Genomic DNA, 15241 nt, shown 5'->3' with positions numbered 1-15241 from the left:
CCCCTCGGCTCCCCAAATCCCGGATTTCTAAACAAATCAATGATTAAAACGGCCTCCTGGCTTGACCCACCAACCGCCCAGCTGTGTGAAAGGGGTTTAAGTCTGGGTACGGAGCAATCAGATCAAACTGAACAGAGCTGGAAGGGGCCCCTGGAGGTCTTCTAGTCCAACCCTTTGCTCAAGCAGGAGAGCTGCCTAGACCATTTCAGACAAGTGGCCACCGCTACTTGAAAGAGTCTTTTCTCTTTCTTGGAAAATAAAAGGGGGGGGGAAGGGGGTCCAAAGTCCAATACTCCCCCCCCCCGCCCGCCGCGAGTTTCGCCACCCCCGACCTGGTACTTCTCCATGGCTAAACAATCACGGGGCGGGGGCGTCGGGCGTAAACGGTTCTAGCCCCCTCCCCGCGGAGATCGTTCTTTCCTGCCCCTCCCTGGCTGTTTTCTATAGCCCTCCCCCCCTTTCCGCCCACTCCCCCGTTCCGTATTCCTTTCCTAAATCGATGAGTCAACCATCATCAGTCAATCGGTCAGAACCTTCCCGGGGGGGGGGAGAATTTGAACTCGCGAAGAGGTTCGCTCCGTGGTCTGGCAAAGGTGCAAAGTGCTTTTATTGGGCTCCCCCCCCCCGGGGATCCACTAAACAGACAAACTATTTTGAGACCCGAGGGGGGGGGTCTTTTCCGTTTGGAAAACTCAAGGGGTCTTTGAGCCTCTGCAGAATTACTTGGGAGGGACCGTTTGCAAAGGAAAGCAAAATGATCCGGAAACGGGGGCGAGGGGGGGGGCAGGCTCTTCTCACTGTTAACCAGCGTTTAGAGTTTGGAAACTCTGGTAACAACAATAATAGAGGGAGGTGGAGGGAAGGAAGGAAGGAAGGAAGGAAGGAAGGAAGGAAGGAAGGAAGGAAGGAGAGGAAGGAAGGAAGGAAGGAAGGAAGGAAGGAAGTTGGAAGAAGGAAGGAAGGAAGGAAGGAAGGAAGGAAGGAAGGAAGGAAGGTTTGCCCCATGTGATGGCCTTTCTTCCCCCAGTTGGCTGTCTGTCTTGATAGGTGGCCCCAAGTGCCAAATCCAGCCTAAACATCTGGGTTGGCTGACATGAGAGGTGGATCAAAATGCCAAACTCAGTCCAAACATCTGGCCGGCATGACTCGACTGGGAATCAAAAATGCCCAAATCCCATATCCAGTATTAACATCCCGGCTGGGATGACTTGATAAGGGGTGTGTGTGTGTGTGTGTGTGTGTGTGTGTGAAAACATCCAAACATCTGCCTGGGGATGACTGACAGCTAGGCCCAAAATGGGAAAGCCTGCCCAAACATCTGGCCGGCTGAGTCGATCTGGGAGAGGCCCCATCAATATCTGACACCCCCACACACACCACCACCCCCATCACCCCCCGACCGTCCGCGATCGGCGCTTTTTCTCAGAAATTTGGGGACACCCTCCAGCCTCTCCCGGCCGAGCGGCTCGGCGCTTTTGCGTTTTTACGCGCGGCGTTTTTACGCGCGGCGCATCTCTCCAGCCTTTGGGCGCTGCAGGCGGCGGCGGGGCGGGGGAAATCCGAGACGGGGCCGGGCTTCCCTTCTCTGCCCGCCTCCGGTGGGTCTGGCCCTCCGTCCGCCCGCCCTCCCTCCCTGCCGGCTGCTCGGGCCCTCGCGCGGTTCCTTTAAGGATCGGCCTACGTGGCACAGCCCAGGCGAGGCGAGGCGAGCGCGGCGGCTCCGCCACTTCCTGGGCAATCGAGGCAGCAGCAGCGCTCCAAGAGCCGGGGGGGGGCGGGTGCTTACAAATCGGCTTTCCCAGCAGATTTTCCTTTCCTTCCCACCCACCCCCCCGCGCCCCAAAGAAAGAAAGAGGAAAAACCAGCCATGGGCAACAACGACCTGATGGGCAGCGCCGAGGATTTTGCAGACCAGGTGGGGCTTGGGCTGGATCGGGAGGGCTCCGGCCAAGTGGCAGGGCAGGTGGGTGGGTGGGTGTGGGGGGCTTTCTGGACCCTTTGGTTTGCAAAGAGGCGGGGGAGGGAAACGTGGGAGATGGGAGGGAGGGTCAGAGGGGGGGGTTTCCCGCGGGCGCCCCCCACCCCCACTCCCCACCTCTTCCCGGGCCGTTTCCATCGCTCTTTTTTTGCGTTCCACTTTTTTTTTTTTAGCCTGGAATTGAAAGTGATTGTGTGTCCATTGCCTGGACGGCTTGTAAAATTATCCCTCTGCGAAAAAAAAAATTAAAATAAACCAATACATAAAGCGAAAACGGAAGGCAGGAAGGTCTAGAGGTCCCTTTTGTAGTGGGGGAGCGGCAGGGCGTGGGGAGCAGGGCTCTCCCCCATCCAGAGCTGACCCTGCATTTGGGGAGCCGGGTGGGGTGGGGGTGGGGGTAGCCAGGCAGTTGCCCCCAGCTCTCTCTCTGGAGCTGACTGGGGAGGTTTGGCTGAACAAAAGCCTTCTTTTTTAAAAAAAAGAAGGATGATGGGGGAAAAGAGGCCCACTCCAAGCGGAAGATGGCCAGCGTTAACCGTGGTTGCTGAATAAGCTTTGGTTTAGCCTGACACACAGCCTGAGCTGTAAACCAGGGCTTCAGAACGAGCGATGGTCTAAGGGGGTTCTGCAAAATGCACACGCTCCTCTACAAAATGGTAGATCCGGCCTAACAGACCTGGCTGTTGGATTTTTTTTTTGTCTTCATCTTTTATAGCGCTGAGGAATTGGAGCCACTTCCCAGAATTTAACCTGGTTTGACGTGGGATCTAGGTTGGTTAGTTTTTCCACGCCTGCTTTTTGAATGCCCTGGATTATGGCTCTTCCTTGCTCGCAGTTAGCTGATGGGGCACACGATGGGAACAGGTGGTCCTCACCACGCAACCAGAATTGGTGTCCCTAAGCCAGGTGGTTGCTAAGTGACCGGGTGCCATCGTAACTTTGAACGGTCGCTAAATGAACTGCACGCATGCTTTGCTGGATAAGGATTAATCTTAGTTCTTAAAAAAAAAATCACGTTGCGCTGAGTAAGATAAGCTGACAAGGACGCAAAACAAGGTTTATAAAACCGTCCCGCTCAGTCTTCTCTGTGAATAAAATGAATGAAAATGTCCTCGGCTTCCTTCGCTCCAGCGTTTTAGATGGATTGTCTTGGTACAATTTGCCCCAACTCCCCCTACCCCCCACGGCATCCTATGAGCAGGGCAAAAAGTTAGGTCAGGCTGCCTTTTTTTGGCTTGCCTTTTCTTTTTCTTTTTTAAATGAGTATTCTTCTGCTGTTGAAAAGTAAACACTTACAATGAAAAACATAAAAGTCTAGTCAAGGCCTGGCAAGAAGAGCCTTGCCAATAATCTGTGATCATGGAAAGGATCCAAAAGGTGACCTGGACGGTCTTTTTTTTTTCCTAGGCTATATTTTTTTTTAAAAAAAATAAATCTACAATTTGACCTTTTCAGTATATGATATATAAACTGAATTTGGGGAGTCTTTAGGGCCCTCTGAGTTTGGTGGTTTTGTTGCAGACGTTTCAGTACCCAACTAGGTAACATCATCAGTGCTACCTGAGGCTGGTCGGATAATGAAACGTCTGCAAGAAAAGCACCAAGCTCAGAGACTACCAAGAATACCCTTCCCCAAATCCTACTCCGTTCTAGCACTGATGATGTTACCTAGTTGGGTAAACAAATGTCTACAAGAAAACAACCAAGCTTGGAGAGCACCAAGGTCCCCGCAATCCTCCCCCTCCTTCCTCCTCCTCTACACACACACACACACACACACACACACACACACAGTGCCTTCTAATACTGATGATGTTCCCTAGTTGGGTCATGAAACATCTTTTAAAAAAGCCCACCAAGCTCAGAGAGCACCAAGGACCCCTCATTTCAACCCTGGGCTACAAATATTCTCATCTATTGATAAACTGGGTTTATTTAATTAGCAACGCAGGTCTGACACCGCAACCTACACTAGTGTGCCCCATTTCGTGTCTGTTTTGTTCACTGTGGGCTAATTCACACAACATGCTGAGCCCCTAAACATTCACCGAAAAAGGTCCCTTTCAATAAATGTATGAGCTCGGCTGTCTTCTCATAGCAAACCCACAATGGCAGTAAATCTAACATTTCGAGCCGCAAAAACAGTCACAATGAACCACGTTCTCATGTCTTTGGTTTGTTATCCGTGTGTTTGCTGTGTTTATTTGTTCTTTCCTGCTGTTGATTCCTCTCCAGGCCTCTGTTTACGTTGCTAGCACAATATCAGCGACAGGAACTGCATAAAGTTAGGTTTGCCCTTAACTTGGGACAGATTAATTTATCATTAATTGATTGATCTGCTCCAGCCATTTCATTGGCAGCCAAAGAAGACCCGGCTGCTTTAAAACTGCCGTTAGAAAAATAACAGCTCAATAACTACATATAAATAAATAAATAAATAAATGCAGATAATCCACGACTTACGGCAGCCGAACCCCAACATTTTCCATTGCTAAGCAAGAAAGTTTTAAACTGAGCTTTGCTCCGTTTTACGACCTTTCTTGCCACAGTCTTTAAGTGAATCATTGCAGTTGTAAAGTGTCCGAATCTTGGATCACGCGACCACTAGGGAGACTGCAACAGCCGTAAGTGTGCAAAACCGCCCTGAGTCACTTTTTTTTCAGCGCCATTTTAACTTCAGTCACGAGATGAACTGTTGCAAATCAGGGAGCGCCCATATTGGGTTTAGCAAGCCATCTTTGCTTGTGGTTACATCTGAAGAGGCTCTCTACGGCTTTCGTTGCGTGCAGAGACGTCTTCAGCAAGATTTGATCTCGTTTCCGCTTTTCTGCTAAGCATATCTAACCGTTGTAGATGGTTGCGTCCTGTTGTAAAGTCAGAACACCTTCCTCTGTGTTTCAAAAGTCGCTGGATGGTGAGACGGGCTTAAATATCTATTTAACCGAGAAATAAAATAAAACATGTTTTGAGGTGGCCCAGGGTTAACTGTGGGGTTTGAACACGCAGATTCCTATCTGTATAATTTTTAATCCATGTGATCCATCTGTATAATTTTATCTGTTTTATTTGGGGAGTCCCCAATCTTTCCAGGAAGATGGTGCTTTTGTTCAGAGAGAATGACTTTTTTTGAAATAGGGAGTACGGTATCTGAAAAGTCTTATGATCGTGGGGATGGATCTTGGCTTGATTTTATAGAGAGGGTTTGATGACGTGAAGGAAGCCCTCAACTTGCAACGGTGTGCTTACCGACTGAAGTTGCAACACCCCTGAACAAAGTGACTTAGTAAGTCCTCGCACTTACAACTGTTCACAGCATCCCTATGTCATCAAAATGCAGGCACTTAGGCAACCAGTATTTATGATGGTTGCAACATCCCTGTGTGTGTGTGTGTGTGTGTGTGTGTGTGTGTGAGATCTGATTGCCATTTGCAACCTTCCCAAGTAAAGTGAATGGGGAAGCCAAATTCATTTAAGCGCTGCAGTGATTCGCTTAACAGCCGCGGCAAAAAGGTCATAATTTGGGCACTACTCATAATAACCATTTTGCTTAGCAATGGAAGGAAAAACAGGGGGCAAATGATAGAAACGAAGAAAACATGCATTACGTCTTTTTTTTCTCTCTCTCTCTCCTTGTGCAATCATTGTACTGTATAATTAGTCCGATTTTGCAAGCACGGAGTTGCTGGCCGTGTTTTCTCCTTGCCAAAAATCTTTTTTCAGCTACTGTACTTCTGCTGTCTGAGGCATAATCCACAGTGTAAAGGTGTTTTTTTTCTTTGTTGGGGGGGAGAAGTTATAACCATCAGGGCTAGAAACCTGTTCCTTCAAAAACCACAAATCCTTAAAGCTAATAAAAAATTCTAGTATTGATGCGAGCAAGGTGTTTCTCTCTCTCTCTCCAGTCTCTTTGAAGAAACTCAAGATTCTTCACAAATCTGATTTGGCTTCTTGGAAGAAAATCAAAATGATTGGCACGCGAAGTGCAATGCGGAGAGATTTTTGTCACCTTTGAAAACCCAGGGCAGGCTTTTTAATTGTAGGAAAGGGAGCACGGGAATTAAGCTGACGCTTTTGTAGTAGTAGCATTATAAATTGCAAATGGAGACACGGCAGAGGACTGTGAATGGCTGCCGAGCCTCCAAAATGCAAACGTGTGAATTTCAAATCCAGGCCATCCGTATCCCCAGAGAAGTCCATCAGTCATAAGTTGAGGACTGCCTGTATCCTTAAGTGGAAAAATTCCACCCTAAGCTTGGCAGTGGTAAATATAGTTATTCCTCGACTCAACTGTTCATTCAGTGAACACTGGGAAAAAGGGACTTATGACCCTTTTTCACACTTACGACTGTTGCAGCGTTCCCCCTGTGGTCACGGGATCAAAATCCGGCCACTGGGCCGCTGACTCATACGTACGACGGTTGCAGCTTCCCGGGGTCACATGATCCCCTTTGGCGTCCTTCTGACGAGAAAAGCCAAATGGAAAAACCCAGATTCGCTTAAGAACCGGTTTTACCAACTTAAGGACCGGCGATTCGCTTAGCAACGGAGGCAAGAAAGGTGGTTAAAATGGGGCAAAACTCACTTAAGCAAATGCCTCACTTGGCGCCGAAAATGTGGGGCTCGGCTGTGATCATCAGTTGAGGACTACTTAGAGTGACGCAGGAGATGTCCTCATGATTTGAGGCTGAGAATTTTTAACTGGGTTTTTATTTTTTAGGGATAATTTAATCTTTTTAAATTGTTTTTAACTTTCATATTGGTTTGGTTTTAAATACCCTGTAAACCGCCCTGAGTCCATCGGGAAAGGGCGGTATATAAATCTAATAAAATAAATAAAATAAATAAATAATTTGCACTGCCAAGATCTGACGGAGGACGGGGAAGGGGAGAAGGACCTACTTGATCCTTTGCTGATGTTTCTGGGGTTTTATTGGGAAGCAAATAGAGCACCATGGGATCCGGCCTTTCGCCCTTCCTTGATTTGTCCTTCTTTTGACTTCTCGGGACAGTTCTTGCGGGTGACGAAACAATACCTTCCCCACGTGGCCCGGCTCTGTCTGATCAGCACCTTCCTGGAAGACGGGATTCGCATGTGGTTCCAGTGGAGCGAGCAGAGAGATTACATCAACAGCACGTGGAACTGCGGCTACCTGCTGGCCTCCATCTTTGTCTTCATTAACCTCTTTGGGCAATTGAGTAAGTGGTCCACCGGGATTCGGGGTTTACACCAGCTGGGTTTCTCCTGGGGGCGCAATCCAGGAATTCGAACCCAGAAGCCGGAGCTGTGGCCCCGCCTTCTCAGGAGACCGTTTTGTTTCTTGGTTTGCATCCCACCTGTATTATTCTTACAAACAGCCCAAGGCGCCAACGTGCCTAATACTCCTTCCTCTTCCCCTTTTTCCCCACAACAACAGCCCTGTGAGGTAGGTTGGGCTAAGAGAGAAGGGACTGCCCAAAGTCACCCAGCCAGCTTTTTCATGCTAAGGCAGGACTAGAACTCGCCGTCCCCTGGGGAGTGGCCCAAAGTCACTCAGATGACCTAAGGTGGGACTAGAACTCACTGTCTCCCGGTGATTGGCCCAGAGTTACTCTGCTGGCTTTCATTGGCTAAGTCGGGACTAGAACTCACAACCTCCCGGTGATTGGCCCAAAGTCACCCAGCTTGCTTTTATCATCATCACTTTGGGTTTAGCTCGAGAGAGTGGACAGGTTCCTGGGTGGGAAACTGGTGGATATTTTATTGATGGGCACATACTGCAGCGGGCAGAGCAAGGAGGACATTTGATTTTTTTTTCTGAGTTGACTTCACAACGGCGTCAACGAAGGTCATAAAAACGGGGCAAAATCAACTGTCTCGCTGAGCGACAGAAATGTTGGGCCCAGTTGTTTTTCTAAGTTGAGCACTTACCTGCATTCTTACATTTTCCTTCTTCTAGGCGGTTGCATTCTCGTGCTGAGCAGGAATTTTGTCCAATATGCCTGCTTTGGATTATTCGGAATTATTGCATTACAGGTGAGAAACCTCGCCAATTTCTCCTTTCCAAAACCTGTCTCGGAAAACGGGATTGAAGTGGGGCTCTGAGCAGACGGGTGAATATATTTCAGGTTTTCATTGTTTTCTCTTTTTTATCCCACCCCCACCCCCTTTTAGACAATTGCATACAGCATTTTATGGGACTTGAAGTTTTTGATGAGGTATGTCTCACTTTGCGTTGCTTCACACACACTTATTCTAACCGAGTTGAGAACCCCTGGCAAACCAATCTTGTAGCACCCGGTCCAAAAACAAATAAATAAAAATTTGGGACTAGAACTCTTAATCTCCTGGGGATTGGCCCAAAGTCACCTAGCTACTTTCGTGCCTAAGGTGGAACTAGAACTCACCGTCTCCTGGTGTTCGGCCCAAAAGTCAGCCAGCCACTTTCATGCCTAAGGCACAACTGAAACTCCCCGACTCCTGGTGTTCGGCCCAAAGTCACCCAGCTGGCTTCCACAGATAAAGCAAGACTAGAATTCACCGTCACCCAGTTTCCAGCCTGGTGCCTTAAGACCTAGACAAAATCGGCTCTTTAATTGAACTGCCTTGCCTGTCAAATTTACGGTCTTTTAAAATGGTCCCCAAAGGAGACAGGAAACCCGCCCCCCCAGAAGGATATGGCATGTAGTCTGGAAACATTTTCACCTCTGTGGACCTGGGTGGAAAGGTTTTTGCGAGTTTGCTTGTGCCAAATATTATGATTTTTTTTGGGGGGGGGTGTCTCTTCTCTTTCTCCCTGCAGAAATCTTGCCCTAGGAGGGGGTTTGCTGCTGCTGCTGGCGGAGTCTCGGTCGGAAGGGAAAAGCATGTTTGCCGGGGTACCCACCATGCGGGAAAGCTCCCCGAAGCAATACATGCAGCTGGGGGGACGAGTGCTTCTAGTCCTCATGTTTATGACCCTCCTGCATTTAGATGTTAGCTTCTTTTCGGTAAGTGCCTAACATAATTGAAGGTACAGAGTTCCTGGGCTTCTGTCCCGCTCCATCAGGTCAGGCGTTCCACAAGATGGAAGGAGTCCTCAAAGTTACGATGTGTCGCTTAGCAACTGTTTGAAGTTACGACAGACAGGTATCATCTGACCTTGGTTTTTTTATTATTATAACTATAATTCTAAAATTATAACTCTGGGTGGCTCGTAATGTCCAAAACGCAAGGTGCTAAAGCCTTAGATGTTAAAATTGAACAGAAATGTGTTTATTCCATTGATAAAGAGATGCATTTATACATTTGAGACGGTATTAAATCTGAATTACAGGCGTTTGTTCCTCTCTGATGGGATTTATTTGGACTGAGTAAGCAGTCAAAACACACAGGTGGTCCTTGGCTTACGACCGCAATGGAGTCCCTAAATTTCTGTCGCTAAGTGAAACATTGCTTAAGCACGTTTTGCCCCATTTCACGACTTTTCTGGCCACCGTTGTTAAGGGAATCACTGCAGTTGTTAAGTTAGCAACACGGTTGTTAAGTGGATCAGGCTTCCCCATTGACTTTGCTTGTCAGAAGGTCGCAAAAGGGGATCACGTGACCCCGGGCCACTGCGACCATCATAAATACAAGTCAGTGGCCAAGAATCTAAATTTGGATCGCGTGACCCTGGGGGACGCTGCAACGGTCGTAGGCTTGAAAAACGGTCACAAGTCACATTTTTTCAGTGCTGTAACTTCCAACGGTCGCTAAACGGTCACTAACGGACTTCAGCGAGTCCCCAACAAGCTTGACCATTGTTGGTTGGGAAGGCCACACATCTGGAAGTTGGCCAGGTCGGAAAACCCTGAGGGAGAGGCGAGCCTTTTTTTTTTTGTGTGGGGTGTGTGTGTCCGTTTCTGCCTAGCTCTTATTCATGGTCTGTTCTTCCTGGTTGCCGCAGATCCTGCAGAACATGGTGGGCACGGCGCTGATCATCCTGGTGGCCATCGGGTTCAAGACGAAGCTGGCGGCCTTGACTCTGGTCATCTGGCTCTTTGCCATCAACTTGTACTTCAACGCTTTTTGGACTGTCCCGATCTACAAGCCTATGCACGACTTCCTTAAGTACGACTTTTTCCAAACCATGTCGGTCATCGGAGGCCTGCTTCTCGTGGTGGCCCTGGGCCCCGGCGGCGTCTCCATGGACGAGAAGAAGAAGGAATGGTAGAGAAGAACGGAGGAATGGGGAGAGAGAGAGAAAAAAAAAGGAACACAGCGTCTCGGCATCCGGGAACCGACTCAACAGTTTTGGGAATTAAAAACGAAAACATTTACAAGCATTGGCAAGCATTTACACAGGTGCTTCTCCCCTCCCCCTTTTTAAAGGCACAATCTCTTTTTTCTTTTTCTTTTTTTTTAAAAAAGGTGATTCCCATTGCCAAGTTCTTCTTCATTCAAGAACTTTTTGTCTTTCTCTTGCATTTTTTCTTGTATAATCTCCTGGGAGGGGGAAAAAAATGGGAACGAAGAAGCGGCCACAGTCTGCCACAGCTGAATTTCTTTTGACAACTGTTTTTTTCCGGGTTTTTTTCCCCCCCCTTAAATTTAAAAACTGTTTTGATCCGATAACCTTGCTGTGTACTTTTCAGTGTGATGGGTGTTCCATCTTGTATTTTAAGGGTTTTTTGTTTTTGGTTGACGCTCAAGTTGTAATTAAATGAAATCACATCCCAGATGGAGAACAGACCATCCAAGTTATAAATCTTAATGGTTAGTCCGAAAGAGAATTTTTTTACATTACTGCAGCGCTTGAAAATGTTCATTCTCTGACACGTCGGAACAAAATCAGGATCTCTCCAGCCACCTTTTAACTTGGGAAATATTCCCTGCAACAAATGTATTGTAATCCTCGACTTACGCCCACAACCCAGCCCCCAAATTTGTTGTTAAGCGAGACAGTTCTTAGGTGAATTTTGCCCCATTCTACACCCTCCTTGCCATGGTTCTTAAATGAATCGCTGCAGTTGTGAAGCTAATAATGTGGTTAAGTGAATTTGGCTTCTCCGTTGCTTGTCGGGTCACAGAAGGGGATCACATGACCCCGGGACACTGCAACCGTCATAAATGTGAGTCAAGCTGCATTTCAAAGCCGTGATTTGATTCTGAACAAGATACTTGCAAAGGGAGCTACCACCCATGGGTCCCCTTAGCAGACATCAAAATTACTTTCAAAGTCAATTGGATGCTTCATCTTGGAGCTGAAAACTCTATTAGCCAGGAGTGGAACTACAGGAAGTCTTCAAGTTAATTTAACGGTGGCAAGAAAAGTCGTAAGATGGGGCAAAAGCTGCTTGACAACCGCCTCACCAACATACATTTTGGGCTCCCTTGTTGTAAGTTGAGGACTAGCTATAATTTATCTCCTGCTTCAGTGTTCCCTGGTATCAGCTTGTCTAGGTGTAGTGACCTTTCACTGCTCCAAACATTTTATACTGCACAAAAGTTTTCAGACCTCTAATCTGATTGTACTGGAAGGCAGAGCTGGGACGTTAAAACTGAAAACATTTTGTGGCGCCTTCTTTTCCAAGTTCAAAGTCAAACACACAACTTTTGGCTTAGACACCAGGCAGTTGCTTGAGCGGCTGTTGGGTTTTTGTTAAGGTGCGCTCTTGTTTATCACAATTTTTAAACCAGCAATGTTCCCCCCCCCCCGCCGCTCCCTCTTTCTAAGAAAAATCTTAGAAAAACAAGTATTATTTGGCCTTTATCTGTAATTATTCGCTGCCTAGAAGCAGCCAGAATTAGCAATTGAATAAAAATTTGGGGTTCTGAACAAACCGGATTTCCTTGTGGCAATTTTGCCCTTGACTGTCAAAGTGAAGAATTCAGAAACGCAGTAGAGTTGAACAACTTTATATAATCGAAGAACAGTAACATGTATACAATTCCCCCTCCCACAAAAAAGGACCATGCTTAAATAAAATGCAACATGCTCAAGTTCTAACGATAGTCTTCTCGCTGCACAAACTGTAGCTTGACCCATCAGAAAGACTGAGTTCCTGTTAATGACTCTTCCGAAGCTTTTTAGATTTTCTGTTCCACTTTTTGAATTTCTTCTTTTGAGGGCTGACTTGTTTCTGGACCGACAAGAGGGGGTGAAAAAAGGCAGACAGTTAAGTGGAAACTTGTAAAGAAATTGTTCATTAAAGAAGTTTCTAAGCCTCATGAGGATGGTCCAAAGACTTACTAACTGGCAATCCAAGTCTAGTTCTCGTATATGTTGCTAAGGAAAAGTTCTCAGTATGTTTAGAATTATATGCAGTCCCCGCTCAGCTAATTTTTAAAAGAGAACCAGAGGAATGTCTGGCCTTCTGTTCCAGAATCATCTCACTACTAAAAATATTACCTTCTATTTAACCTGAGCACTCCTGGGAATATAAGAAAGGTTATTTAAATTCTGCAAATCCTGGATCGTGTTAACAGCGAACAGTGTCTTGTCTGTGTAAGAACGAATGTGTGAAGAATTGGAAAACAGCGATCACTTTTAATATATAAATAGCATTAACAGTGGGAAGGAATGGGACTATCCCCAAATTCCTAACGGGCCAGAAATGGATGCAATGTAAGCAGAGCTTAAAAGGAACCAAGCTTAGCACGTGCAACTCCTAAGTCTTAACCTAACTTAGCAAAAGGTGAGCACGAACACAACCACGGATGTCAAACTGTCCGGCTTTACCTTTCTCCTTTTCGTGGCTCTCTGCGAATCAACCTCCATCGCTTCGACCTGGCTGCCGTTTTCCACCACCGGCCTGGGGGGCTCTTCGTCACTGTCGCTCATAAATTCGTGGAGGGTGGTCTCCTTGCCCGTGGCATTTTTTCTTTCGAACAGTTCAGCTTTGAAAATAAGCACTAGACATTAATGTTTAAACATTTAACGTTAAATGTAAACATTAAAAAAAATCATCCCTTAAAATCAACACCAGAAGTTTTCTTATAATTTCTGCCTCTGGAAACCAGCCTTGGTGGCGTAAAACCTAAGAGGTTTTTCCGAAAATAGCTACGTTAGCGAGTAAGATCCCATTCCTCACAACAGAGTTAAAATATTTTTATTTATTTATTTATTGGATTTATCTGTCCTGGCCTTCTCGTCTGGAGACAACAATCCCGGGCGGCTTAGAAAACATTAAAAACCAGAAGCATTGGAAAAGATAAAACAGTAATAACATTCGTCATAGTTACAGTTAAAAGTTTTATCAGTAAAAAGGTTAAAAGAGGGGGAGAGAAGGGAACACGAATATAAATCAATGCTCGCATCCGGATGTTGTTCTTTTGGCCTTCTAGTTCACTTACCTGGGTATAAGTCGCTCAGGCTGTCGTCTGTTTCGTTGCCCCCTTCATCGCTGGCGGGAGGTTCCCAGAATGCCCCTCTCGGCTTCCCCTTCCGTTTGCAAAGGCCGTTGCCCGTTTCTTGCCGTGGCCGTCGGCGTTTCTGCAAGAGGCAAGCCGGGACGTACTCCAGCCCCTCTTTCTGACATTCCTCATCTGTAAAGGAGAGAGAAAAGGATCCGATTGGAAAGAGTTCAGGCTCTTTCAAGCCACCAGTGCTAAAAGTAGAACCTGTGCGTCTCGGGCAGTCTATCCTGCGATACCCAACACCCCTTGCCAGCTTCTCTCCCTTTGGAGGAAAGTTTTCTTCCCCCTTTATCTTTGGATACAACATCAAGGATTGGAGCAGGTGATCTAACCACCTCCTGGGGTAGGTTGACGAAGCCGAGGAAACGAAGGAACCGTTTTGAGAAAAAACGCTGTTCTTGGGATGAAAAAAAGAAGAAAAAAAACCCCACTTTACTGCCAACTCACATTGTCGAAGTGCTTTCTGATAACGCCGGCCTTGGACGTGACGGAGAACATGCTCCGGGATCTTATTGAGGTGACGCAGGGTCAGTTTGCAGAAAAGTTGATTCCTAGGAGAAAGAAAGGAAAAGGAAAAGAAGGAAGGAAGGAAGGAAGGAAGGAAGGAAGGAAGGAAGAAGGAAGAAAAAAAGAAAGAAAACTTTTACCTATGAAAAAGACTGAATATTAAATGAATACTGTACAGACATGGTCACTCGTCCACATAACCTAATCTGGCTGGGATTTTTGCAAGTTGTGATCCCAGGATGCTATTTGTGGTGTGTAACTAAAGGGGAAGGAGGAAACTGGATCACTCCACTGCATATTGTGCTACACCACAGCTAAACAAACCGCCCATCAAATCCTGCCATAAATCCATCCCACTAACTTGTCAAAAGGTTTTGCTCGATTTGAGCACAACCCATCCCAGGCTGCCTCCCGCAGGAACCTCAGTCTGAGCATAATGCACAAACTCAGCCGTTTCCCCTGCTGGGACACCATTTGTGAACCACACGTACGGATATTTGGTGCTGGGCACAATGTGCGGTTCGTACTCGCTGTAGTCCAAGACACCTGGGGCCTTGCTCAAACGCAGGTATTTCTTCCCAGCTGCAAAAGCCTGCAGGTCAGGCAACCGGCAAGGTAGCTCATGACCGGTCAACGTGCAGCGGACCTGGAGGAGAAAGGCAGGGTAAACAAAGACCGATTTGAATGGAGCTCTGTGGTTTGGCCACTCCTGGGATTTCTGAGTGGTGGCCCATCCAGGTGTCCATCGGCCCAGACATCTTGATCTTTGGAGACCAGCTGAGGCCGGCCAGGTGCTGCCAAGCCAACATGCCCTCAGGAACAGCCTGCCTAAGCCAAGACCAGTTCAAATTGAATTTTCCACTTTGGTTCAATCCGGTGGGACTTCCGATTGGTCTCCCGTCCATCAGCCCAGGTGTTTTTAGAGCTTTGGAGGCCGGACAAGGCAGGGCAGGTGCCGCCAAGCCATCCTCTCCACCAGAGTCGCCTCCTTAAGCCGAGACCAATTCGCATGCAACTTCCCAGCCTGGGCAGCAGGGATCTCCCAGTGGTCTCCCCTCCACCAAGCAGTTTCGAGCTTCCGAAGCTGGACCCGGCAGGGCAGGCGCCGCCAAGCCAGCCTGCCCGATTCAAAGGGAGGCGCCCCAGCTTGCACCAAGCCTCCCAAGCCCCGCCTCCCTTGGGATCTCCGCGTGGTCTCCCATCCAACCCGCTCGGCCTCCCCTTGCTCCGCAGCGCCGGACCGGCGAGCGCCCATCACCTTTTTCCCCGGAGGGAGGACGCGCAAACTCGGGTGCCGCTGCAGGAACCGCTCCAGCTCGGACGAGCCGGGCTCAGCTTCCCCCTGCCCGTGCGGCGCTTCCGCCATGCTTCCGCGCCGCACCGGAAGCCGCGGCTGCGCG

General features: G+C 47.7%; 2 protein-coding genes across 3 annotated transcripts; one reads left to right on the top strand and one right to left on the bottom strand.

The window, feature by feature from the left end:
- The first annotated feature begins 1715 nt into the window (after nt 1–1715).
- On the top strand, nt 1716–10336 carry SURF4 (surfeit 4). The gene is made up of 6 exons (XM_081340078.1): nt 1716–1915; nt 6988–7174; nt 7915–7991; nt 8130–8173; nt 8758–8944; nt 9883–10336. Exons 1-6 carry the CDS (start codon nt 1868–1870, stop codon nt 10147–10149), a joined length of 810 nt encoding a protein of 269 aa, XP_081196204.1. The 5' UTR covers nt 1716–1867; the 3' UTR covers nt 10150–10336.
- Nucleotides 10337–10567: 231 nt separating this feature from the next.
- SURF2 (surfeit 2) lies at nt 10568–15227 on the bottom strand. 2 transcript variants are annotated; one of them, XM_081340055.1, is made up of 6 exons: nt 15100–15227; nt 14333–14487; nt 13782–13885; nt 13272–13463; nt 12658–12815; nt 10568–12058 (listed from the first exon to the last, which is right to left on the bottom strand). In XM_081340055.1, exons 1-6 carry the CDS (start codon nt 15205–15207, stop codon nt 11984–11986), a joined length of 792 nt encoding a protein of 263 aa, XP_081196181.1. In that variant the 5' UTR covers nt 15208–15227; the 3' UTR covers nt 10568–11983. The 2 variants fall into 2 exon arrangements, with proteins under 2 accessions (XP_081196181.1, XP_081196180.1); XM_081340054.1 differs by having other exon boundaries at nt 13272–13885.
- Between the last annotated feature and the right edge of the window lie 14 nt (nt 15228–15241).

This window comes from Vipera berus, assembly GCF_964194415.1.
Source record: "Vipera berus genome assembly, chromosome: 15".
In the NCBI taxonomy this organism is placed as follows: Eukaryota; Metazoa; Chordata; class Lepidosauria; order Squamata; family Viperidae; genus Vipera; species Vipera berus.
This window is presented reverse-complemented; position numbering and strand designations above follow the sequence as displayed.